Raw genomic sequence first — 27,849 nt, 5'->3', positions numbered from 1 at the left:
TAAGGCCAAGGCTGACATTATGTCCTTAAAATCAAGGTTAGTAGCATACTCATCTATCATGGAAGATAGATCATTGTGAGTTGATATAGACACCTCATTTGCCCTTTGTCATCGTGGTAGTGCATTGGCCACTTGATTATGTTTACCAACAATATGAGCAATACCAAAATTGAGTTGCGAAAGAAAATTTGCCCACCTCATTTGAGCTTGGTTTGCGTCATGAAGTACTTGAGACTTTGGTGATCCGTTCATAAGATGAATGGAGTACCCAAAAGATAGTGCTTCCACGTGTCTAGGGCATGTAAAACAATTAGTAGCTCTTTTTCATATATACTCAATACTCGTTCATTGGTATTGAGTCTTCGACTTTCATATGCTATGGCATGCCCTTCTTGGAGCGGGATTGCTCCAAGGCAATCTTGACAAGCATCGCATTGGACCTCAAATGGCTTTGAGAGATCCACTAGTGTAAGCGCTAGTTGGGAGGGAAGCTTTCCTTTAAGCTTCTCAAAAGTATTTTTCTCTTTAGCAGTCCATGAATACTTAATTTTCTTCTTTGTAAAGTCATGTAATGGTCCTGCTATTTGAGAGAATTTTTCTATGAAGAGTCTATAGTATGTGCACATTCCAATAAAGCTTCGTAGCTCATGTAGATTCCTTGGGTTAGGCCATCCTTTTATTACCTCTAACTTTGATGGATCCATACGGATACCATCTTTAGAGATAATGTGACCTAAGTATTGAATCTATTCAAGGAAAAACTCACTCTTCTTTTGGTTAATGAAAATTTATTCTCCCTGAAAGCTTACCTAGAGATGTTGCTTATGCTCCTCGAGAGAAATGGAGTAGATGATGATATCATCAAAGAACACTCCAGTGAACTTGCGGCAGGGCCTAAAAAATTTCTCCATTAGGCAGTTAAATATGGCTGGAGCATTTGTCAAGCCAAAAGGCATGACAAGATATTCATAAAATGCCGTGCAAAAAGCAGTTTGTTAGCGTGTCGCACTACAGATGTCTATAGCATAGCTATCTCGCACTAACATATGTCAATACTCAGGGAAGTGACTCGAGATGGGTCACAAAGACTCTTTGAGATTGTCAGTCTCAAGAAGTGAACCTAGGAACTACGCAATCGATTACTTTTAGAAAATCTATCACTCTCTAATCCGGAAATCTACCTATGTCCAGTCTCGCTGCTCTAGGTCATCATGCCTTTTTGGCATCCAAATAGTATCGGAATGCAACGAAACTTAAGGGGGGTTATTACAACACCTATAGACATAATCCTATCAAGTTTTGTGGTCATCCGAGGAGGTACCAAAATCACAATCCATCCCAAAAAAATGTGCAAAAAACTGCAAGAGGACTATTTAGAAAGGTAGCTCTACGGAATAGAAACACTCTTCCAAGGTCCTCTGTATTTGCTACACCTGGACCTCTGTATTTGCTTCAATCTGCTTTTCTAGATCCTGATAGATGCGTGCAGCATCCTCCTTCTTTTGTTTAGAGTCATTTGGGGTTGCTGCTTACCCTCTTGTAGCCTGTTTACTTATTGTTTGAGCTGCTATCTCGTGTTGTGCTTGTTGAGTGTCTTCTTTAGCAACATCTGCATCTTGTATCCGAAGTTGTGTAACACCTTTTGACATCTCAATCATTTCAAGATGCTCTTTGAGATCAAATTCCTCAAGGATCCTTTGTGATGCCGCTTCATCAGCCTGGTTTGGAGGTGTGACACTCGTGTGACATCCCTTTTTACTTGATTCTATCTTTTTTGGGAGGTCTCCACTTTGGTTCGTAATTGCCATTGCATTTCTAGATGTTGTTTCTCTACTTTTCAGTGGTCTTGACCTTCCTTTTCAACTTGAGACTCTCCTTGTTGTTGATTAGCAGGAGGTGGAGATTGTTGCTTTGGAGAGACTTTTTTCTCCATTTTCTTTGTATCTATTGTTGTTGTCGTGTCTTGAGCAGTCTCCTCATGATGTGATTCTTGAGTAGAGTCTAGAATAGAATCCAATTTTGTTGTTCTTTGTCTTATGGACTCTTCCTCTGCTCTTGCTTCAGCTTTTCTCTTCAGGGCCTCATGGATCCTTTGTCATGTGGAGCTTGCCAGCTTGATTTCCACTTGAGCTTTCTCTCTTTGTTCTTGTGTAAGTTTCTCGAGCTTTGCATCTAGATTGATGTCATCACCTTCAGATGCGGAGGACTCTTCCTGTGTTTCCTCTTCTTTCTTCTTTTCTTGTGCTCTGTTTGCCAATCTTTCATCTCTTAGTCGTTGATCTCCCTCCATAGATCGTTGTACTTGAGACTTTGGGATTTTCTCACTCTATTGCAGTTTCTTTTTAATGAGAGGAATCTTCACCTCTTCTTCCCCTGAGGACTGATGTTCTAATGGAACATCCTCTTTCTTCTTGATTTCATCATGAAGTTCAAAGTCCAATTGCATGGCTTCGCTATCAATTGTTGGTGCTTTGGAGCTTGTGCCCCGTGTTCTTCTCTTTGTGGATGTTGTAGATGAGTTTCCCACAACCTTGATTGCATGCTTGGCTTTGTGTAGGAGGTTGAGCTAAGATTCCACCTCTGGTAAATCCTCTACATGCCCAAGGCTTGGTAAGCAATTTGTGTAAGCATTGGCTTTTTAAGTTGGCTTCAACTAGATTTTTGAGAATATAACCGTCCAAGTCACACTTGATGACCCTTCGCTCTTACCCCAATTGCCATAACCACCGCTACGTGTAATAAGGACTCTATATAGCAAGGTGGATTTTGTACCTTCAGATGCTAAGATGTCAGTCTCAATGGTATTTTTATCTCTAAATATATTAGATCCTGATTCAACTTGTGCCCTTGTTTTTTGATGAATGCTTTATCATTGTTGATGGATTTTGTCTTTAACAATAGGTTGTGGCTGCCCGTGGGTAGATGGAGTGCTTGGTTGATGAGGTCACTTTTAATTTTCACTCGAACAGAGGCTCCATCTTTGTTTGTCAATGTGGCTTCTCCATTATATTGGATGGTGCTCATTAGCTCATGGGCTCTTGGAAAGTCTGTCCCCCATGGGAGTAGTTTGAAGAAACTGTCTAATTGTAAGCACACTGCATTGTCTATTACTTCCTACTTTTGGTGCAGTGTCCAAAGCTCTTTGCAAAAAATCGTGGCTTTAACCTTAGTACCATCAGCTACCTAGAACTTGTTGATGAATATGTTGGCCGAAATTTGCTCTAGCTCTTCATGTGTGATGTGAGCCTTTTCATTTGGCTGCTTCCCACTCCTTTTGTGCATGATGGCAAGGAATCTTGCTACCAAAATTTTAGCCTTAGAGTCAAGAAGTTGATCAAAAAGTTGATACAACACAAAATTGACCATAAAATGAAAAATGAGCATGACTTGAGCAAAAAAGTTTCAAATTTGACAAAACTTCACCATCGTGTCTAGGTGAGAGGTACATGGATCGCGATCCATATTGGAACATATTATGGAGTGGTCTTTGCATCATATGATTCAGCATGATCAAGGGATACTATGGGTGAAAACTTTTGTGATTTGGATCATTGATTGCAACTCTAAGCCAAATTTTGTAAAATTTCTATAGACTTAGAGAATTTTGGCATTCTCACAAGGGTTTTGATGCTCAAATGGCTTGAAACTTCAGGGTAAGGCTTTAAATGGCATGTGGGTCATGATGGCTTGGTCCTAGTCCTGAAATCTAGAAAAGGTACATAGATCACGATCCATGTTGGGTCACAGTTTGGGTTAAGACTTTGTGGATATGTTCTTATACCCTATCCTAGCACACTGAGAAAATCTTTTCAAATTCAGATTTATACTCACTAAGTTAACCCAATTTCCTAGTTTATGGTCCTGTTTTTGTTTAAAAAAATTGACCATATCTGTTTTCTGGATCCCACTTTGCTTGATTCTTATGGCTAATAGGTGCTGGTTTTTGTGATTTGGATTCTTGGATACTAATTAACACCTTCATGTCTACCTGTCCTTCGATCTTCACTGCCATCTGACTTTGATTGACCTTCCTGGCCTTGTTGTCAAATCTTACACTTTTACCAGGCATTTCTTGGCCATTCTTTGACTTCTTGGAGCACAAAAACATATCCAATCTCACTTTATGGTCTTTCTTTCCCAAAATCGTAACTTTGGTACTTTGACACTTTAAAGTGGTAAGTCTCTTGAAATTTTAACCAATCTTGCCCAATTCCCTCATTACTTGATGATTTTGACACTTGCATACATTCGGGACCCAAAATCTACCAACTCTTCACATGGGGGTCATGGATCGTGATCCATGTTGGGAAACCCATTTTTCACCAAATTTGTGGGGAAACATTTAGATATGTTCCCTTGGCCGCTAGTCATCAAATTTTGGAGTTTGTATCACTTTTTTCTCGCTTGGATCAAAGATGACCATTTGCAAACTAAAATTTTGAGAATTTAGGGTTTTTTGGTTTGATGGTGTCCATTTTTGCCCAGACTTGAGGGATCACTTTTCCAAGCCTTGATCTAGTTGTGGTTAACTTTTGGTCTCAATCTGAAATGTTGGGGCTAAACGGATTTTTGACTCGTGATTGTAGAAGCTGATTCAGGAGAAAACTTTCTGGATTTTGAGGTTGGGAAACATGGCTCGCAATCCATGTTCCACCACCCATCTTGACTGTGTTTGTATGTGTTGGAAGCTCTTGGCTTGAGGAGTCTCCTAGCCAAAACTTTTTGAAATTGGAGTAGTTTCCCCCCCTCTGCCAGCCTATGACATTTTACAGATTTCTCGGTTTTGAATTGATTGATGTGGCTAATCTGGTGTTTTTTGTGTTGTTTTGCCTACTAGCACTTGTCAAGAGAGGTAAGTAGTTCATACCTATCAAATTTGGTGCTGAGTGGTAGCTCTAAGTGCTCGTAACAAGCAAAAGTATGCTCGAGATTGTACAATGAAAGAAAGGAGCTTTAGTGAAAGGAAAAGGAAAAACTTTATCTAGCCATCTTGATGCCAAAACCTTAAGGTGCCAAAAATTTTGTTGGCATGGCCATCATGAGTGGTCATGATTCACGAATGGGATAATACTACCAAAATTTATGAAAAGCAAGAGCTTCTTGTACTTTAAGTGCTTTCAATGAGGTTTCACAGGGACAACCTCTAAGAAGACAAGGGTTTTTCAAAAAACAGTTTTGCTTCAAACCTTGTTAAATGATGAGTAGCTAAAGATCAGCACTAATCATGCCTTCCAACTATGTCTCCACCATCATTATTTATAAAAATATTGATAGCATATGGTTGTTCATAGTATTTGAAGTCGATCCCTTCAGATGCATCATCATGATTAAGTGTGTTGTTAAGGTGCAAGACATATCCTATCCATGTTATACACCTCCAAAGAGGCTGAACCACTAAACATTTAACCTAAAAAGCGATGTTCATTTAAATTCTCTCTAGGGTAAGGGGGCCAATAAAAAATAGCCCCCCAAAGAGAGTACAATGACACCCCCAACAATAAAACAAAGTTGGATCCACTTTGTGCATTTCAAAAGAATTCTCAACGTTTATTTGAAATGAAACCTTTTCATTGGGCAATGGGTGATTTTTTTTTTTTTTAAAGCACAACTCACAATTGTGAGTGAATTATATTTATCAACCCAAATAATTACAAGGTCTCGTCATTCTCGTGTTGAGCCATGACATCATCCAGGGACCATAATTACATCGGCTATCAGGGCAACCATCCCACCCAACTCGCCCCCTTATCCTTGATACATAGGGTCCCTTGTCATGTTCTTCTGAGATCTTTTAATTACCGATAGCCAAGATTTTCCCCCGTCCTAGGCATGCCCTCTGCTGTCAACAAGGCACAAGTAGTCCTAGACCAATCCTCCGAGTGTTGCTTGCGTTCGAGCGTCCATATTAGCACTTTGCTTTCTTGTATAATTTTTGCGAAGCTTGCCACCTCCATACCTCCTTCAAACACACGGCGGTTCCTTGTCTGCCATACATTATGTCGGGCAATGGGTGACTTTAAGCCTTGTTGGCATCCATGTCTTTCTTTTGGGGTTGGTGTGTCTTCTTTTTCACGCCCATTTTTGTTAGAGGAGAATGCACAAATGGAATTGTAATTTTCGGCTCCGATCGTCAAAAAAATTGAGATCAAATTTTTTGGAAAGCTCTCGAAGACGAGGCGAATCAAGTGAGCTACTGATTGGTTATAAGTGAACTCGGAGACCGGAGATCTAGGCTCCCTCTCTTAGGTGGCCTTATATTGGCCCCTTTACCCTAGACTACTCAAGAACAATTGCACAAGGTAGTTGCACACTTCAAGATGGAATGCTCACAAACATGCAAGCAACAGCCAAAGCAAGCCAAGAATGTCAAACCTTCAGGCATGACAACCCTATCAACACCAAATGGCAAGCATGCATGACATGGGAGTGTACACATAACGCAAGTTCTCTCACACGCAATCGTCAAGTAATAATTGAACCATTGAATAAATATGTTCAAAATTTTCTCCATAGTTAACTACCTTAAAGATGGCAAACATTCAAGGCTCATGCACAATTGATACTTATATAGTACCTATAGACACCATGTCATTGTGCCCTTAGTCATAAAGCCTAGATCGTTGTAGCATTGCATGTGTATGTGAAGGCACAATAGAGCATCCTCCTAAATACCAATGAGGTCTTTTGGAAATGGTCTCTTACAGATTGTGAGTATCCATGCCAGTTTTATCTATCTCAAACATAAACATAAAGTGCCTTTCTTAAGAGCTCTTAAATTCCTTGATTCACATCAATAAAATAAAGTTACGTTCTCCAATTTTCAGCTTTGATCTTTATGCTGTATAGAAAGCTAGCTATATTTCAAGCCTTTGGTGAGCTTGCATATAAATGGCCCTAGCATAATATATAACCGTCGTTTTTCGAATTGGCCATGGTATACAAAAAATCATACCAACACCATAGGGACCTAATTATTTATGAATCATAGAAGATGTATGATTTCCTAGGTCCATTTCTTTATGGCTTTTCCTATAAATTCCCTTCAACTTTAAGATTGTAATGGCTATTTTACCCCTCCCATCAAGTGGCAAGATAGTGCTATACTGGCCTTTTCCTCTTTGACAATCACGAAACAAAGACACTTGCTCACATGTAGCAATCTTCGTCAAAGTCTAGGTTCGAAGGGCTGCGATTTGCAACCGTACATCTTCTGGCATTTGAAAGCCGTGCGTGCTATCGGGATGCTTGCCAACTCGGCAATTGGAACGCTAAGAGACCACTATAATCTGCAAGCCTTGTTGTGTTGACACATCTGCATGCAGAATGCTCTATCTTGCTAACACATCAACACACGGAATGTCGAAAACAACCTGCACTTGCTATGCAAGCATCAATAATATTTTTTTCCTAGAGCCAATCACGAAGTCAATAATATATGTCTGCATGCAGAGAGCTACCCCCCCTAGAATGGTCCCATGTTGACCATTCCCCCTCTAATTTGTGCTTCCCAATTCGCCCAACCTCCGTTGGTCACCAAGGGGCCGCACAAATTACAAGGAGTGGTCAAGGGACCATTCCCTACCCCATAATTGTCTAGCGAGGAGGAGAATATCGACAATCATACTTTAGTTTCAATTAGACTCACATGTGTGATCTTGTGGCTTTAAAGGCATAATGATGTATAAGCAGCCAATATCATAAGTAATGTCTTGAAGTAGAAATTCTCCATCCTTCACCCACCATCACCACAACACCAATAGCGATTATAAAGCCCATTAAAGTGTTCCTCCCCCCCCCCCCCCCCCCCCCCCCAAAAAAAAAAAAAAAAAAAAAAATCCTATAACTTTAAGATTGTAATTGCTATTTTACCCCTCCCATCAAGTGGCAAGATAGTGCTATACTGAACTTTTCCCCTTTGACAATCATGAAACAAAGGCACTTGTTTACATGAGGCAATCTTCGTCAAAGTCTGGGGTGTAAGGGCTGCGATTTGTAAATGTACATCTTCTAGCATATTAAAGCCATGCATGTTGTTGGGATGCTTGCCAACTCGGCAACCGGGATGCTAAGAGACCACTATAATCTGCAAGCCTTGTTGTGCTGCCACATCTGCATATAGAATGCTCTATCTTGCTGACACATCAACACATGGAATGTCGAAAACGACCTGCGCTTGCTATGCAAGCATCAAGAATATTTTTTGCCTAGAGCCAATCACGAAGTCAATAATATATGTCCGCATGCAGAGAGCTGTACCCCCTAGAATGGTCCCCTGTTGACCATTGCCTCTCTAATTTGTGCTTCCCAATTATCCCAACCTCCGCTGGTCGCCAAGGGGTCGCACAAATTACAAGGAGTGGTCAAGGGACCATTCCCTACCCCATAACTGTCTAGCAAGGAGAATACAGACAATCATACTTTAATTTCAATTAGACTCACATGTGTGATCGTGTGGCTTTAAAGGCATAATGTTGTATAAGCAGCCAAGATCATAAGTAATGTCTTGAAGTGGAAATTCTCCATCCTTCACCCATCCACCCCACCCCCACCCCACCCCACCCCACCCCACCATAAATTTCCTATAACTTTAAGATTGTAATTGCTAATTTACCCCTCCCATCAAGTGGAAAGATAGTGCTATACGAAACTTTTCCTCTTTGACAGTCGTGAAACAAACGCACTTGCTCACATGTAGCAATCTTCGTCAAAGTCTAGGGTCAAAGGGCTGTGATTTGTAACAGTACTTCTAGCATTTAAAAGCGGTGCATGCTGTTAAGATGCTTGCCAACTCAGCAACCGGAACGCTAAGAGACCACTACAATCTGCAAGCCTTGTTCTGCTGACACATCTGCATACAGAATGCTCTATCTTGCCGACACATCAACACATGGAATGTCGAAAACGACATGTGCTTGCTATGCAAGCATCAAGAATACTTTTTGCCTAGGGCCAATTACGAAGTCAATAATATATGTCCGCATGCAGAGAGCTATCCCCCCTATAATGGTCCCATGTTGACCATTCCCTCTCTAATTTGTGCTTCCCAATTCTCCCAACCTCTGCTGGTCGTCAAGGGGTCGCACAAATTACAAGGAGTGGTCAAGGAACCATTCCCTGCCCCATAACTATCTAGTGAGGAGAATACCACATACTTAAGTTTCAATTAGACTCACATGTGTGATCGTGTGGCTTTAAAGGCATAATGTTGTATAAGCAACCAAGATCATAAGTGATGTCTTGAAGTGGAAATCCCTCCCCCCTTTTTCCTGTTTTTACGCATGCACCAAAGTGAGCGTATGCATTCAGTGGGATGTCTCTCACATCCCTACCCCTTGCACCAAAAGGGTCTCTTTTAGGCCTAGTTCTTCTTGTATAGCCCTAAGGAATTTTCATGCCCTGTTAAGGCACCCAAAACGAAGTTCACAATAAGAAAGAGGAATGGTTGCTCAAGCTTAAACCATCAAGGGAAACCTGAAATTTAAAATGAGAATGAGATCTACATTGCAGGCATCAAATGACAACCCTAAAGAATGAAACATTGCAACCAATCATTCCTACATTTGATGTTAGCACTACCGTATGGACAAAGTTTTCCAGCTAGAATCTGACACGGCGAGTTCTCAAGAAGGCATTTTAAACACCAAGAAAGTCGCACAGTACATTACATGTTCAAAGGGTCTTTTGCACCCTAAAAAAAAATAAAACAAAACTTACAATGCTTCTTTTCAAAATCCCGTAATAAAAGTTGCATACAAATGTTCTATACCAGTCTAGTATAACTACTCTCTCATGTTGAGAGGCATCAGGGTGTCGTTGCGTCAGACTGGAGCGCATCATAATATAGACCCACTAGTGCATGAGGATGGCAAAGGGCCCCATATAATTTCCAGTCCTAATGCCATGTTTTATAAAAGCTATTCAGAGGCAATCAAATTTCTTTACACAATCCACTACTGCTCACCATCATTGCCTGGACAGCCTTTCAAGACAAACTGAATTCAGTTGTTTAATAACCTTTGTGTTATACAAGGGGCTATATAAATGGACAAATTGGTACAGACTTTACTGTCAAAGTCCAGAAAATTCCAATTGGATAATGCTCTCATACAAAGAATGATTTATATTTTAAATTTTCGGCATGTTTGTATGGTTTTTTCAGGTCTTAGTCCGTTAAAAGTTTCTTCAGCTCTTTCTTATTTACCTGTAAGCTCATAAAAAGAAAGCATCAGATTCTGGAACAATGTTCCTGGCTAAACCACAAGCTGAAGAAAGTGAAATACCTTGCCCAATGCATTTCGAGGCATTTCGTCCCATATCACCAACCTACTGGGAGCCTACATTGCGACAAACGAAGTTAACAAGCATGGAAGGACAAAAACATCGCAAAAACGTTCTTGTTTCACTGAGGTAGCAAACAACAGGCCATCAGGTTTATTTGACATAACTGTCTGATGGCTGATCTAATATGTACGCCGTCGGCCAGTAGTGATTTGACACAGTTCTAATAAAGCTAACCGGGCCTCAAATTTGAAAGGTTCCCCTGCTTTTCATTTAGAGGGTTTCATAGAAACGTCTACTTTCTTTTCATAGGGATTGGACGGGCATACAAATTTTTTTTTTGTTAAATCCTGTATTATTTTCGTAGTTACCAGGAACGGAGAATTGAAACGTGGAACGAGGAACGGGAGCGGGCATGAATTGCCATTCCCTGTTAGGGATACTCACGTCTAAAGCATGGAATGAGGATTTTAAACGGGAATTTGGAATCGGAATGGGGAACGGAAACCTGAAAATGGCCATTCCCTGTAACTATGATTATTTTGAGGTGTAGTATTTTCATAAATCAGTCTTTGAAGGGAATTGCAGCTTTCAAATAGAAGGGCTGAAGCTACCACTCCTGTTCTTCCACTGAAGTAAAAACTTGTTACATTAACTGCGCTAATAAGGTGTGTTCAACTGTTGTTATGAACCCTACAAATGTGCTCAAAACCTGCTTTTGATTTCAAGCGGTTGGCAATGACACCCATTTGGTAACATTCACCCAAAGCTATGAGACCACGAGCTAAGCCTTCGGTGGTAGCAATCTGATAGCCAAAGGCCTGTGTGACTGGCTCTTGACAAGGCCATGCAGACTCCAGAGAGGCTTTACAAAAGATAATAAAGCAAGCAGCGAATGTCTAGCTGTAGATATCTACATCTCCTTTCTTGTAACAAACTTGGACACTCCAAGTCAAGATTCTACCACGACACGACAGAGATCACTTCAAAACAGTTCACAATTCACACTTGATTCGACATGGCCCGACGGAGTTCCGTGCCTAGAGATATTGGCCCCAAAGATTGGCGCCCCTTTCGGTACTTCTTTTTGTATTAATCTAAGTTCCAAGTACAGAGAGTGGGAGGGTTCTCACTCTCAGACTCTGCGTCCAAATGCTCTAGAAAGTGAGGGCCCTGCCCACTTATTTATAAGTTACAAGGGATGCCCAAAAGCAGAGCCCCAAAAGCAGTAATCCAAAAGCTTTTAAAAATAAAGCAGTTTATCCTCAAAGCCTTGCTAAAATTAAAGCAATAGGCTCCAAAAGCAGTTCAGCGCAAATCTAGGATTTCCGTACACTACCACGTCATCAGTTCTCACGCAAAAGCAAGATTTTCGTACGTAGCTGCCACGTCAGCACTTTTCAGCCTGTGAATTTCAAAAATCTGCCACATCAGCCTATTGCGCGTTTTCCGTGCTTGTCCAGCCAATGGGGGTGTATCCGGTATGCCACGTCACTGGTTTGTGACATACCCCCCTCTTGAAAGAATTGTAATCGCCCTCAATTACGCCTGCAAAACAGACAAAAGCCATAAACTGTCTTAGCAGACACTGACAGCTAGTACCAACGCACTAGGAACAACACATCTAGCACATGTACCAATCAACAGGACATCACTTGACATCATAGGACATCACATGACAAATCACATTTAAAAATTCATTTCGATCTAAGACCATGATTAATCGGCAACGTATTTAGCAATCGCACCTACATCCAATAGGGACCTCACAAATGCCCGATTAACTAATCCTTATTGCAATCATGTCTATAGAGATTTATCAGACCGAAATGCTACAGTTATTTCGTCTATCAGTTCCTGCACTTAAACAAGTCAAGTACAAATCAGTTTCATATTATCAGGAATTCCAAATCTTAAAGTCATTACAGCAGAATATTGTCAGTCCACAGTATCCTTGAAACCCAATAGGGACATTAGTGACTCTATTATTAAAAATCGAGGCAATCTATTGACAAAGGAATGGAGTGACTCCCCTCTTGTGCAAGCCCGCTACACCAAATCCGCCCACGCTGAAATCGGGGTTCTTTCGGAGTAGATTATGCTAAACCGAATGGCTTCAAGGTAAAGGTTCACAATCTGAGGAGTATTTGCCACGTCCTCCTCCTCCATCCACTTCGCATCCAATGCGGAATAGTTCTTGAATTTAACCAAGAACCGCATTATCGCTTTACCTTTCATCTTTCTATCTTTATGTGCCAATATCTGTTCTGGAACAAGTATCTCTTTCCTCCACATCGGGTTGCTCATCTGGCTCCCCATCATCGAGGACATCGCCTTTAAAAGGCTTTAAGAGACACACATGAAAGGCATTGTGAATTCTCAAAGTATCAGGCAGCTTCAATCTAAAGGAGACATCATTTATCTTTTCGATTGTCTGGAAAGGTCCATAGTATCTCATGCTAAGCTTTAAAAAAGCCCCTCTTTCCCCTTTTTCTTTCTCAGACGTGCCTTCTCAAAACGTAAGAGCACCCAATCGTTCTCCTTTAATTTCGAATTGCGACGATGTCAATCTACTGCCTTTTTGTGTCTTTCGTGAGATTTCTCTAAAGCCTCCCGAACCTTGGCAAACGCAGTGTCCAAATCCCTCGTGTACTGATCGGCTTCAAAAATCTTATCTTTCGTGCTTAAGAAGGGTGGAACCTTCGGAGCACCTTCAATAATCTCAAATGGTGCCTTCCCCGTCGAAGAGTGAATCGTGTTATTGTAGGCAAATTCCACCAAGTGCAAATACTTTTCCCATTGAGTCTTCTAATCCGAAATGTAAGACTTCAATAAATCCAGTACAACTGAATTTGCAATCTCAGATTGCCCATCTGTCTGCGGGTGGAAAGATGACGAGAACTGCAACCATACGCCAATGTTCTCCCAAATAGCCAAAACAAACTCGTGAATCGGGGATCTCTGTCGGAGACAATTGTCTCAAGCATGCTATGTAATCTAAATATCTGGGCAATGAAAGGTCTCACTAAGTGATCCGGCTTGACTGTTTTCTTCACTGGAATAAAATGAGCTTGCTTGCTAATTCTGTCAATGGTAGTCGAGATACCAACGTGCCCACTGTCTCTTCAAGAGGTCAAAAAATCAATTCCATAGCAATACTTTCCCAGGGGCGGGTGAGACTGGGTAAAGGCTGTAACAATCCCTGTGCTTTATGCCTGTCAAACTTGACCTTCTAGCATACCAAGCATCCGCGTACAAAATCGTCCACGTCCTTCTTGAGTCTCGGTCAAAAGAAGTATCTCTCTACACCTTTCAAGGTGGTTTCAATGTTGCAGTGACCCGTAAATGGTGGAAAGTGACATTCGGTTAGAACCTTTTCCCTTAAGGGCTATGTAACGCACAACAACGTTTTCTTCATCAAGTAGCCATCCCAAATGGAATATCCCGCTACTACCTCCCCATTCTATATTCGACCGAATACATCTGCAAAATCTGGATCTGTGGCATACTAATCGACCATATCCTCAAAGCTTGTATCGCGGAAATAGCCAAGACCAACAACTTTCGGGACAAAGCATCTACCACCAAGTTCTTCTGTCCCTGCACATGGAAAATCTAGAAGTGAAACTGTGACAAGATGTTCGCCCACCGCATCTGCTTTTCCGATAGTTGCTTCTGTGACAAGAAGTAGCGTAAACTCTGATGATCTATGCAGACCGTAAAATCAGCTCCAAGTAGGTAATGTCGCCACTGAGTAAGAACATGGATAACCGCGAGAAGCTCTTTCTCATATATCAATGTTGTCAATTCCAGCCTTAAAAACAATCAGCTCTCATAGGCAATGACATGGCCTTCTTGCATTAAGACCGCACCCAGACTACGACCACAAGCATCACAATATACTTCGAATGACTTCTGCAAATCCGGCAAAGTGAAAACTGGTCCCGTAGTCAATTTCTCTTTCAAAGTCTGAAAGGCAATCACCTCTGTGGGTCCCCACAAGAAAGGGACTCCTTTCTGTGTCAAAATATGCAAAGGGGAAGCAACCTCTGCAAACTTTCTAATGAACCGCCGGTAGTAAGAACATAAGCCCAAGAAGCTTCTAACTTCATGGACGTTCTTCAAATCAGGCCAATCACGTATAGTCTCAATTTTGGCCGGGTCCATCTGCACTCCTGCTGCTGAGACAATGTGTCCCAAAAAGTGTATCTCAGGTAAGAAAAAATCACTCTTCTTTGCATTAAGCACCAACTTGTGATCTGAAAGACCTGTAGCAAATGTTCTCTGTGTTCTGCCTCATCCTTGGAGAAGACAATAATGTCATCAAAGAAAGTGCCAACAAAAGATCTGTACTCTCTGAAAATCCTGTCCATCATTCGGTTAAAGGTCGTTGGAGCATTGGTAAGGCCAAAAGGCATCACCAAAATTTTCGAATAAACCAAAGGTCGTCCGAAAAGCTGTATTGTAGACATCTCCCAACGCGATTCCGATCTGATATGATATCCGCTCTTTAAATCGATCCTGTTGAAACAAGAGGATCCCTGTAGTCGGTCAAGAATATCATCGATCCTAGGAATCGGAAATCTATTCTTGATGGTGATTTTGTTGAGAGCTCTATAATCAATGCACATTCTCCAAGATCCGTCTTTCTTCAAAACCAACAACACTGGAGAGCAGTAAGGTGAAGTACTCGGTTGGATAAGAACCTTTTCCAAGAGGTCTTTCACTTCGTTCATAATCTCTTCATTCTGGGCTCCGCTCACACGGTAAGGTGGCCAATTCGGTGGTGTGCTTCCAAGTATCAGATCAATGGTATGATCCTCAAAACGAGCTGGTGGCAACTCGCCTGGCAGGCCCTCAAAAGAGCAATCGGCATGAGTGTGGAGAAAATCTTGGCATTCTTTGTGAAGTTCAGACATATTTGTCCTATGGTCATCATTCAACTCTTTCAAAGAGATCGAGTAAACAAACATACTGGATTTCATTAATTTCGAAACGGCCGAAGCCGATACAATAGAAACAAACTCGCCCTTTAGTTTCACATCAAGTACAATGGTTCGGCCCTTTTCAGTAGTCAATGTCGCTTTCTTCATCCAATAATCGACCACGGCGTTGTTCTTATGGTACCAAGGGACTCCCATGAGGACATCACAACCTTCCAAGGGCATTATGTAGAAGTCCTCGTGCCCCAAATACCCCTGACAATGCAACCGAAGTTTACCAATGATAGGTGTAATGGCCACGTCCTTGCCGGTGCCGCTAGAACCACCTCTGCTTGTGGTCCCATCCGATTGAGTGTAATCTCGAGCCGCGCTACGGCGTTGTTCTTATGGTACCAAGGGACTCCCAAGAGGACATGACAACCTTCCAAGGGCATCATGTAGAAGTCCTCGTGCCCCAAATACCCCTGACAATGCAACCGAAGTTTGCCAATGACAAGTGTAATGGCCACGTCCCTGCTGGGTGCCGCTAGAACTGCCTCTGCTTGTGGTCCCATCCGATCGGGTGTAATCTCGAGCAGGGCCACCAACATTAGGAAAAATATGAACCCTCTAGGGGCCCTTTGGGATTAAGGTTAATTAGAGACCAGCCAATGAGAAGAGGATGGTGGACACACTCTATGCCCTCAAAAAAGTAGGGGGACAAAGTAGTCTTACGCTTCTTAATGGCCTCTTGTGTAGTGAGAAGGTAGGTGGGTGGGGTGGGGGTGGGGGTTGGGGGGGGGGGGGGGGGGGGGGGGGGGGGGGGGGGGGGGGGGGGGGGGGGGGGGCGGGGAGCCATATGAAACCTCCAACTTCCCTCTTTTTTTATCCGGTTTCAAAAAAATCCAAAATTTTAAAATTTTTCAAAATTTCCAAAACTCAAATCTTATCTTCTTAAAACCTCTCTAAACCTATTTTATGGTCCAAAAAGTCAAAACGTGCACCAAAAAACCCTCAAATTCAATTTTTTTCAAAAACTTTTGAAACGTCATTTTTTACTATCCAAAGCCCTCCAAGTGATTTTCTCTCTCTAGAACCCCTTTTCCAACCCCTCCTTGGTTGCAACCATCACACTCATCCTCTACTCCAACACTCTCTCTCTACACCATCTCCATTGCTGCAGCAAGAAAGCTCCTCTCTCCTTCCCTACCACCTCCCATTGCCACACCAAGCAAGGGTTATCCACCTTCTCCTATCACTTACTCCCACCTACATTGTAGCAACAAGCAAGGTCCTGCTCCTCCTCCCAATTGTCTTTGTTCAACTATGGCCAGATCTACTCCGCAAAGGCGGCTAAAGGATGAAGTCTCAGCACTTCCATGCCACAACACAAGAGGTATAGATGATGAGTGGATGCCACAAGAGTTCACCAAAGATGCTTGGGTATATATGCAACCATCTGCTATTGGCCCTCACAGTGTACGAAATCGTGTAAACTTGGATCATCATTGGAAAGGAAAGCTCCTTGGCTTCAAGAACCGCAAAGACAAGGGGACCGTAGCCATTGTGCAACATGTTTTCTCAATGTCAAGCATGCTATTGCAACAACCACCTCGATTTCCAACACATTGTAAGTACATGTTTTGAGAATACAAAGCTAGGTGTAAAATCACAGTGTAATGTATTTGTGGATTCATACTTAAGATTTGCCATGTATTTATAGTCATATTTCTATCCACATTGGTGGAGGAGCAGCCACTACATAGTCTCTCCGGCACATTCAATTCTATACATGCGAATATTGGAGCAACAATTTTCGCACATCTTTGCTCAACCAAACTGGTTCAAAAAAGGATTTTCTTCTATTCTCACTTTTCTATTGTACCTACTTCTACACAAGAGTTTGGAAAGCTTGAACCCATCAAAGTATCTTGCTTATTAAGTATGGAGTGGCCACAGCCAGATTTGTGGTCGGTAGCATCTTTCAAGTAAAAAATGATAATAGATGTCCAAAACTCTTTAAAATACTCTAAAGCTTCTAGGTCTGTGGGCTTGAGTTGGTGTTTGCCTATTCATTGTTTCGTACACATTTTTAAAGAGTTTGGATTTGTAGAGACTACCACAATGCTTGTATGTAAAGATGTGTATTATAAAAATTTAGGAAGGCTTTTAGAAGAGGACTCGGGTTTTGTAGAGGGCATGCACAATGGGATAGGTACCGTTGTAAGGTTGGAGCTTCAGGTATTGAGATGCGCTATTTAAAATTCCGCACCTCCTTGTACATACAATTTCACTATGATCGTTGGATGTGCAAGCTTGGAGTATGGACTCCTTTACAAAGTGTAGACGGCGCAATTGCAAGCTTTGACATTACAGTGAGGATGCCCAACGAAGCTTTGTAGACTGTCCAAGTGAACAAACATTGGACTCTTAGTAATGTGCGAGAACATTTGACTATTATGGGTTTTGAGGCCCTTCAATAAACGCAATTTCGTTTGTAAGGTCACAAGGTGAGAATCCTTCCACCACATTTTCAATCCATCATAGTTTGGCGATCATTGGCTACTTATTGTAATGAATGGTTACTTATTGTAATGAATGTCCGCAGATTGGGAAGAGAATGGAAGACAAATTGAAGGTTGAGGAGGACTGGGACATAGATGGAACTATGCTATCGCTCTTATAACTTTGTAACTCTTGCAATTTTGGAAACAATCCCCGATGTAATCAACATGATTTGCTTCGATAAATTATGACTCTGAATATAATTTTTCACATTGAAATGAAAGTTCATTTTTTGTGAAAGTGACTTTTTTTAAAAAAAATTGGGGAAAGTGTCTTCTTTAAAAAAGAGACCATTATAAAAGGGGGGCTGCATAACTCATTCACACTTTTCACTTTCGCAACACTTGAGCTCCTTCACTCTCTGTCTACACCTCAGGCTAGACATGGATGCCTCCACAGCCTTTGCATCTGCACCCACATCCACCCCTTTGTCACGCTTCATCCTCTTCCTCGAGGACACCAATTACAAAGGGATGTTGGACCTCCACACCTTTACTCGTCTCCCCGACCTTGACGCCACAGTTGCCCTTCACATGGATGCATTCGCCGAGATTTCAGCGTTCATGGAGGAGCACATTAGAAAATGATCCGTATCTATCTCCCCACATGCAGGGATATGTGTGCCTTGCGACCTTTTGCGCTACATACACAAAGGTGATCGCCTAGTCTCCAAGCACTTGAGACGGTTCCAAGAAATTGCCGCCGACACAAGCCATTTCTTACACAAGCAAGCCCCGGGGGTGTCAGCACTCAAGAAGCGCAGTTGGGGATGGAGTACCCTTCTCGACTGGCAATATTCATCTTCTTTGTGAGCGAGGAACCTGATTTGGAGGAGCTCCGCCTATCACGGCTTCAAGTTGGGTCCTTTATCAAAGACACCAAGGAGCAGGAGGTTGTCCCCATGAACCTTGCAGCGGAAGGACGGACACTTTGACTCGAGTACCCGGACTCGGGGAATTGGTTGAAAAATCGATCGTTGTGGCTGGCCCTAGTGACACTCCAGTGCCACTATCATTGTCACAAAAATACGGAAGCATAAACTGACGTTTAATTGCACTTCAAATACTCAAGAGAATTAGAGGGAGAGAGAAAACTTGACACTCCATTAGGGACCAGAAGATGGGCTGGGGGGGCTGGTCCCCCCCCATAAAGAGAATATCTTTATTACTAAGGGAGAATCTTTACAAGCACACGAACGGGACATACGCCCGTCCTCTATTCTTTCTTCTGTTCTGTTCGAACTACTGACTGAGAAAGTGTTTCCACTTTCTTTCTGCTTAGGGGATTTCCCCTCTTCTGCGAGACTGGTTGGAAGCTCTCGAAAAGAGAGTCTATCTTCCAAAACAACTCATCGGAAGCTCTCACAGAGGAGAGTCCATCTTCCGTTATGTGTTGCCTTCATGCTCATTCATTCATGCATTGAACACAAAAGAGAAATAAGCAAAATGCACACGCACATGCTTGCTGTAATTTTCTGCACATAACCTGAAATTCTTACCTGTGCACACCCCTACGCCGAAACAGAGGTCTTCTTCGCGATGGAATCGTGCCAAACTTGATGTAGACTTAGGATAAGGAGAGAGAAGAGAATTTCTATGGCTGATCTGCTGAAAACAGCCCTAATCGAGGTGATTAGGGGCTGAAAACAGAGAATTACAGCAGCCGCACTCTGCTAAGAGAGCGTCTACGGCAGCTTCTCGCGATGAAACTTCACCAGAAGGTGTCTATGACTGTGAGATCCCTTGTTCTTGACAATGGGAGCACAAGGCGGTATATGTCGCAAGGGGCTGCTCTCAAGCTTCAATGGAGGGCTCCACCGCGTAGAGCACGCTCACATTAGGGGGGGTAGGTGCACTGCCCAGCCCTGAAAAGGGGGAGGGAGCGCTCCTAAATAGCCATCAGGGAGAGGGGGCGCTAGGAAGAGAGAGAGGGTGAGAGTGAGAGTGAGAGAGAGTTAGTTTGCATTGGTAAGTGTGCCACTTGGCACACTTACTTTAAAAACTTAAAAACCATTCAACTTTCGACTTTAAAAACTTCTAGCTCATTAATTAAAAATGTGCAACTAACTAACAAATGCTACCAATGATTCTTTTACGAGAACACCAAAGGTCTGCCGACGCAATGCCGCACTGGCACTGCACCGCCTTTACCTGTTCACACTTGTCCGGCCACCTGCACGGGCACGGACCGTTAAATTTAATTTAACGAAACTTACCCTAAGGCTTTATTAGCTTTATTAGCCTTAGGGTCATTGTTCTAAGGACCCCATCTCATTCATGTGCTTGTACTGACGCGCGTATTTTTCCTGAGCCTAAAATCTGAGGCTACTGCTTACCCCTTTCTGAAGACCCGATTTCCCAATTTCTGAAGACCCGATTTCCCAATCACTAGGGCTTCAGGGTAATTTCTGCTAAGGTCCCTCTGAGGTGTTGTGGCACGCATTTAGGCTCACCTGAGGCCTTAGAACTGCTAGGTCTATTCTGGTGTACACACAACTAATTAGATGATTTTGTTCTCGTAAATAAATTAATTATTTACAAAGTCTGACTTAGTTACATCCCGCTTGGTTCTAAACAGTTGACCTCAACTGTAGAGCGTCAACATAACTGTGCAAGATGTCAAGGTAGTCCTTAAGATCGGACTCAGTCATCCACTTTGCATCTAAAGGAGTGTAATTCTTGAACTTGACTAAATACTTTCGATGTAGACTCCCCGACTTGAGTTGTCTCTCCAAGTGGTGTATTATCTGTTCAGGTTGAAGGATTTCCTCAGTCTCTTCGACTTCTGGAGGATCTTCTTGTACGGGCGCCACTGGAGGAGGTCCAATATATGGTCGGAGGAGACTGACATGAAAAGCATTGTGGATACGCCAGTTAGAAAGCAAATCCAATCTGAAAGTCACATCATTGACTTTATCTGTAATTTTGAAAGGGCCGTAAAATCTATGGGAAAGTTTGACAACTTTCCCTCTGCCGACCCGCTTTTTCAATCTAGCTTTCTCAAACCGAAGCAGGACATATTGTCCTTTTTCAAGATTGAGATTCCTTCTGTGCTTGTCTGCTTTTCTCTTCTGTTGCTCTTGAGTACGAAAAATCGCTTGCTTTACTTGTTGGTGGGCAATATCAATATTGCGCACAAATTCATGATGAAAAATCAAGCTTAGTTCCCAAGTTTTCGAACAATGCCTGCCAAAATAGACTAGTCATGCGGGGATCTCTGTCGCTCACAATAGTCTTTGGCAATCCATGGTGTTTAAAAATCTGAGCTAGAAATATTCTAGCGATGTGATCAGCTTTGATCGTCTTCTTTACTGGAAGAAAATGGCCTTGCTTACTGAATTTGTCTACTATAGTCCAGATTGCATCATTTCCATTTTTCGATCGAGGAAGATCCGTAATAAAATCCATGGCAATACTTTCCCATGGCGTGTTAGACACAGGGAGCGGCTGAAGCTTGCCATAAACTTTATGTCTGTCATATTTTACCTTTTGGCAGACTAAACACTCACGTACATGTTTTTCAATGTCCGCACGGAGTGTTGGCCAAAAGAAATACCTTTCGAGGACACTAGTGATGGAAGCAATTCCCCGATGCCCGGCATAAGGAGAATTATGTGCTTCATCCATCACCTTTTGTCGTAAGGGCTGAGCTATGCATATTGCTTGTTGACGATAGAGTGTATTATCCCTGATAGAATAAGGTGGCTTTGGGTGACCAGCTTGAAGATCTGCCCAAATTGTGGCGAAGTCTGGATCTTGAGGATACATCTCGCTGAGAGATTCTAGTTCCTCATGATGAATTGTTGTTAGTGCATTGATCTTTGGACGCCTGGAGAGAGCATCTGCAACTGCATTCTTTGTTCCAGAAGTGTGTAAAATCTGAAAATGAAACATTGAAAGAAAGCTGGCCCATCTCATCTGCTTTTCTGATAACTTTCTCTGTGTGAGAAAGTAGCGAAGACTTTGATGATCTGTCTTGATAATAAAATCAGCTCCTAATAGATAGTGTTTCCAAATGGAAAGAGCATGAATTACTACCATTAGCTCTTTTTCGTATATGGAGGCATGCAACTCTGCATCTTTAAGGCGCCCACTTTCATAGGCTATCGCGTGACCCTCTTGGTTCAAAACTGCTCCTACACAATCTCCAGATGCATCGCAGTATACCTCGAAAGGTTTGCGAAGATCAGGGACGGTGAGAACAGGTCCGTGACTGAGTAGATACTTAAGCTTTTCGAAATCTTGTTTTTGTCCAGACCCCCAATGGAATGGAATCCGCTTCTTTGTCAGGTCATGGAGGGGACCTGCTATCGCGGCAAAAGCTCGAATGAAACGTCGATAATAAGAACAGAGGCCAAGGAAACTTCGTACATCATGTACTGTAGTTGGCGTAGGCCATTCTACAACTGCTTGAATCTTATCAGGGTCCATTCTCACCTGGTTGTGAGATACTATATGGCCCAAATAGTGGATTTCTTTTAGAAAGAACTCACTCTTCTTAGCATTCACAAATAATTTGTGTTTGCGTAATTCTTCAAACACTAAGGCGAGATGCTTATAGTGTTCGTCTTCCGTCTCCGAGAAGATTAAGACGTCATCAAAGAAAACGCCTGTAAAGCTTCTATATGAGTGGAAGATTCTATCCATCATTCTGTTGAATGTAGCTGGTGCATTAGTGAGCCCAAAAGGCATCACTAGAAATTCATACAACCCGAAGGTTGTTCTAAATGAAGTCTTATGCACATCCTGAGGAGCTATGCGGATTTGATGATAACCGCTCTTCAAGTCTATACGACTAGAGACACTGGCTCCTTGTAACTTATCAAGAATGTCGTCAATCCGAGGGATTGGAAATCGATTCTTGATTGTGATCTTGTTTAGAGATCTATAGTCTATGCACATGCGGAATGTGCCATCCTTTTTTTGTACTAGCAAGACAGGTGAACAATATGGAGAAGTACTAGGCCTTATTAAGCCCTTCTCCAAAAGTTCGTTAACCTGCTTGAGAATTTCCTCTTGCTGCATTAGACTAACTCGATAAGGGGGCTGATTTGGAGGAGAACTTCCTGGGATCAAATCAATTGTATGATCCTCAGGTCGCGAAGGTGGGAGTTCATTTGGAAGTTCATCTGCAAAACAATCTTTATATCTTTCTATTAACTTAAGTCTTTTTTGCTCTAAAGAGGAAGAAAGTTGTGAGACAGACACATCTCTCTCTCTTGCAAAAATCAAGTACGCTGAAACACACTTTTTCATTTCTTTCTTGATGGCAATGTGATTGGCGATAGGAATACGCCAATCACCTGCATCTGCAAGTACAAGATACTCCTTTCCTTTATGAGCAAAAGATAAGGTTTTCTGAACATAGTCAGGAATGGGATGCATCTTGTAGTGCCAAGGCATTCCCAAGATAACATCGCATCCTTCAAGTGAAGCTAGTAAGAAAGACTCTTGATCCTTGTAGTCGTCGACCTTTAGATTCAACTTCCCTATGATTGGAGTAGAGTTTGAGTTCTGCCCTTTGAAAGCAGATTGCGCTTGAATAGAGACTCCAAAACGATTGGGCTGCAAGTTCAGGTCGTCAGCTAGCTTGGTAGAGATGAAGTTGTCTGTACTACCAAGGTCAAACAAAATAAGAGCCCGCTGGTTGTTGATACTGCCCCATGCTTTGAGAAGAGCTCTTTCTTTTCCATCCTTGGTTGTATTTCCCTGTACATCTGGGACTGCATTGGAAGAGGGTGGTTGTGGAGGTTTGGTTGGACAGTCACCCTTCATATGACCAACTTGTCCGCACTTGAAGCATCTTCCTTCACTAATGTAGGTTCGCAACTCAGCAGGAGAGAGATATCTCCCTTTCTTGGGCTGATTTGGCTTTGCTTCTGCTTCGGAGGCGGTTCTTTTCTTCTTTTGAGAAGAAGTAGAAGAGGTAGGCTGCTCATGGAGAGCCTTCTGCTTGGCATGGTAAGTGCTTTGCTCCATCTTCCTGGGAGTACCCTTGTCATGTATTCCATCAGCTATGCGGGCTGATTCCATAAGTATCTGCAAGTTACCTCGAGGGTAAAGCTTCATAGCCTTTTGCAAGGCTTCATGCAAACCTGCTTCAAACTTGCGCATCTTCTCCGAATCGTCAATCTTCTTGAAAGGAGTGACTTTCAAGAGAACGTCCCAAAACCTATCCACATAGCGTGGAACAGTTTCGTTCTCTGACTGTGAAAGTCGATCCCATTCTTTCTTTACCTCTTCCTCATAGTCTGGAGGAAGGAACTGTGCGTAGAACTCCTTGAAGGCAGTCCAATCTTGGGGTTTGCGATCTTCCAGGATAAGGGTTAACCACCAATTGCTGGCGGTGCCTTTCAGGTACAAACTGACATGGCGAAGCTTGGATCTTTCCTTGAAATTCCCTTCTGCAAATGCAACTTCAAATTGGCGGATGAAAGCCAAAGCTTTGTCATTATCACGCCGTCCATTGTAGGTGTCGAATTTCACATCTTTATCTCCCAACTTGAATGTTTTCTGCCTATGGTGTTTCTTCTTATGGTGCTCCTTCTTTCTATGCTTAGACTCCTTGTGGATAGGAGTCCTTTCCCTTGAATGCACTTCTTGCTACGACGGATCGTCGAGAAACATGTCTTCCGGAGCAACTATGTCATCCAGATCCTTCATGAAAGAGAACTGAGGGGAATCAGGGGGATCCTGCTCTTGAACTTTTGGATTAAACCGCACATGACGTTCTGGAGGTTTCTTCTGCCTCTCGTGCATGCGGAAGGTTCCAATCAAAGGATCTTTCCTTGGTTGTGGCGCCTTTGGGTTTTGCGGGATTTCTCCCGACCCCATCGGCATTTTCTCCTTCCCTTTTTCAAGAGTAGGGAGAATCTTTTGGACTTCTGGATGGGAGAGAGCTTTCTGCAACTCTTCCACCTGCTCTTGAAGGAGAGAGAACTCTATCTCGCGTCCTCCCATTTCTGCAGTCTTCCAAGAGTCGTCAATCCCTTCAAGAAGAGAGAGAGGACCTTGCTCTGATACCACTGTCACAAAAATACGGAAGCGTAAACTGACGTTTAATTGCACTTCAAATACTCAAGAGAATTAGAGGGAGAGAGAAAACTTGACACTCCATTGGGGACCAGAAGATGGGCTGGTCCCCCCCCATAAAGAGAATATCTTTATTACTAAGGGAGAATCTTTACAAGCACAGGAACGGGGCATACGCCCGTCCTCTATTCTTTCTTCTGTTCTGTTCGAACTACTGACTGAGAAAGTGTTTCCACTTTCTTTCTACTTAGGGGATTTCCCCTCTTCTACGAGACTGGTTGGAAGCTCTCGAAAAGAGAGTCTATCTTCCAAAACAGCTCATCGGAAGCTCTCACAGAGGAGAGTCCATCTTCCGTTATGTGTTGCCTTCATGCTCATTCATTCATGCATCGAACACAAAAGAGAAACAAGCAAAATGCACACGCACATGCTTGCTGTAATTTTCTGCACATAACCTGAAATTCTTACCTGTGCACACCCCTACGCCGAAACAGGTCTTCTTCGCGATGGAATCGCGCCAAACTTGATGTAGACTTAGGATAAGGAGAGAGAAGAGAATTTCTATGGCTGATCTGCTGAAAACAGCCCTAATCGAGGTGATTAGGGGCTGAAAACAGAGAATTACAGCAGCCGCACTCTGCTAAGAGAGCGTCTACGGCAGCTTCTCGCGATGAAACTTCACCAGAAGGTGTCTATGACTGTGAGATCCCTTGTTCTTGACAATGGGAGCACAAGGCGGTATATGTCGCAAGGGTCTGCTCTCAAGCTTCAATGGAGGGCTCCACCGCGTAGAGCACGCTCACATTAGGGGGGGGTAGGTGCACTGCCAGCCCTGAAAATGGGGGAGGGGGGGCTCCTAAATAGCCATCAGGGAGAGGGGGCGCTAGGAAGAGAGAGAGGGTGAGAGTGAGAGTGAGAGAGAGTTAGTTTGCATTGGTAAGTGTACCACTTGGCACACTTACTTTAAATACTTAAAAACCATTCAACTTTTGACTTTAAAAACTTCTAGCTCATTAATTAAAAATGTGCAACTAACTAACAAATGCTACCAATGATTCTTTTATGAGAACACCAAAGGTCTGCCGACGCAATGCCGCACTGGCACTGCACCGCCTTTACCTGTTCACACTTGTCCGGCCACCTGCACGGGCACGGACCGTTAAATTTAATTTAACGAAACTTACCCTAAGGCTTTATTAGCTTTATTAGCCTTAGGGTCACTGTTCTAAGGACCCCATCTCATTCATGTGCTTGTACTGACGCGCGTATTTTTCCTGAGCCTAAAATCTGAGGCTACTGCTTACCCCTTTCTGAAGACCCGATTTCCCAATCACTAGGGCTTCAGGGTAATTTCTGCTAAGGTCCCTCTGAGGTGTTGTGGCCCGCATTTAGGCTCACCTGAGGCCTTAGAACTGCTAGGTCTATTCTGGTGTACACACAACTAATTAGATGATTCTGTTCTCGTAAATAAATTAATTATTTACGAAGTCTGACTTAGTTACAATCATTGACGGATGAGACTGTCCCATAGGTAGAAATCAACCGCTTCTCCTCGGTGGTTGTGGATGGGAAGGAGTATGTGTTTATGCACGAGTTAGAGAAAGCATTTGGTCTGCGCATAGATGAATGCTTGAGCGTGCTATGCACCAGCGCCAAATTTCCCTTAAACAGTGTGCCAGATACCCTTGAGGGGACTCTGTTACTGACACTATTGCACTTGTATGTGCGGAGGTCCTGGCAGCTCCATGCCACACAAGCCAAAGTTAAGGCCACTAGAATGCCTACTCCACTGCGTAACCTCCCCTCTAATGATCCAAAGCTCTAGTAAATAAATTAATTATTTACGAAGTCTGACTTAGTTACAATCATTGACGGATGAGACTGTCCCATAGGTAGAAATCAACCGCTTCTCCTCGGTGGTTGTGGATGGGAAGGAGTATGTGTTTATGCACGAGTTAGAGAAAGCATTTGGTCTGCGCATAGATGAATGCTTGAGCGTGCTATGCACCAGCGCCAAATTTCTCTTAAACAGTGTGCCAGATACCCTTGAGGGGACTCTGTTACTGACACTATTGCACTTGTATGTGCGGAGGTCCTGGCAGCTCCATGCCACACAAGCCAAAGTTAAGGCCACTAGAATGCCTACTCCACTGCGTAACCTCCCCTCTAATGATCCAAAGCTCGTAGGTGCGGTGCAAGGGAGCATCGACTTGGGTGGAAAGCGCAACAGGGTAGAGAACGACAAGGAGCAGGAGATAAACTCTATCTTAATTTTTATGTTTTTTTTTTTACCCTTCATTGTCTTTTCTCTTAACCTTGACTGGTTTATGATAGGACGTCCTGAAGGTTGATGAGTTTGCATCAAGGACGGGTGGCAAGAGGACGGGCTTTGGACCTCAGTCTTCCCTTGCGCATTACCTAGGACAACTCCCCCCTGGCGATGTTGCCATTGTACATAATGAATTTTTTTTTATGATGTGGTCGTTGAAAGCTCTGAGCAAGGTTTTGTGTTTGTGCACCATTGCTCAAACTGCCCATCTTGTGTTCCTAGTGCGTAGATCCCTTGTATGGACAACATTTGGCACATGCTTCCGTGGTAAAGTGCTTGCCCAGATAGGGCAGTCCCTCCTGACTCGGGAGTTGCCTTACGCACAAGAGAGGCGCCAGAAAATGGTCAAGAAAATTATGAGCTCCTTAGATGTATGATGTAAAATCAACTTTTTAGAAGTAATAAAATATACTTTGAACAGTCTCTCTATCTTGTACATTCTTTTCAATGTGATCTCTCAATCTTGTAAATTACTGAAATTGGTGATGTGTTTCAATAAGTTGTCTTATTTGCTTAAAGTAACAATACAACAGAAGTGGGATGCACATGATATCTGCTTTCAACTTACCTTAATTCTGGGGACAGTACAAAAAAATCTGAGTGAAAAGAAGTGGAAATTCTACTCTCATGTTGCATTAAGATTTGCTTTCACTTAATCCAAAAAAAATTTGGTATCTTGGGGGACAGACAAGGCCCAGATAATGCAAAAAAAAAGGGTGGTCAC

At 42.7% G+C, this 27,849-nt stretch overlaps 1 protein-coding gene across 3 annotated transcripts in view; it reads right to left on the bottom strand.

The window, feature by feature from the left end:
- Positions 1-9,977: 9,977 nt before the first annotated feature.
- The window catches only part of AAE13 (AMP-dependent synthetase and ligase family protein), a 67,396-nt gene continuing 49,524 nt past the window's right edge, over positions 9,978-27,849 (bottom strand). For 2 of the 3 annotated variants that reach the window (XM_086523412.1, XM_086523410.1), the window contains 2 exons: positions 10,281-10,334; positions 9,978-10,201 (listed from right to left, as the gene is read on the bottom strand). In XM_086523412.1, coding sequence (XP_086379538.1) covers positions 10,163-10,201; positions 10,281-10,334 — 93 coding nt within the window. In that variant the 3' untranslated portion in view covers positions 9,978-10,162. Of the gene's footprint in view, positions 10,202-10,280; positions 10,335-11,319; positions 11,827-27,849 lie in introns of those variants that run through there. The other variant, XM_086523411.1, reaches the window with a different exon arrangement.

The sequence above is a fragment of the Adiantum capillus-veneris genome, chromosome 11 (genome assembly GCF_014529385.1).
Source record: "Adiantum capillus-veneris isolate H3 chromosome 11, ASM1452938v2, whole genome shotgun sequence".
Taxonomy (NCBI): domain Eukaryota; kingdom Viridiplantae; phylum Streptophyta; class Polypodiopsida; order Polypodiales; family Pteridaceae; genus Adiantum; species Adiantum capillus-veneris.
Note: the sequence above shows the minus strand (reverse complement) of the source record. Positions and strands in the feature narration are given on the sequence as shown.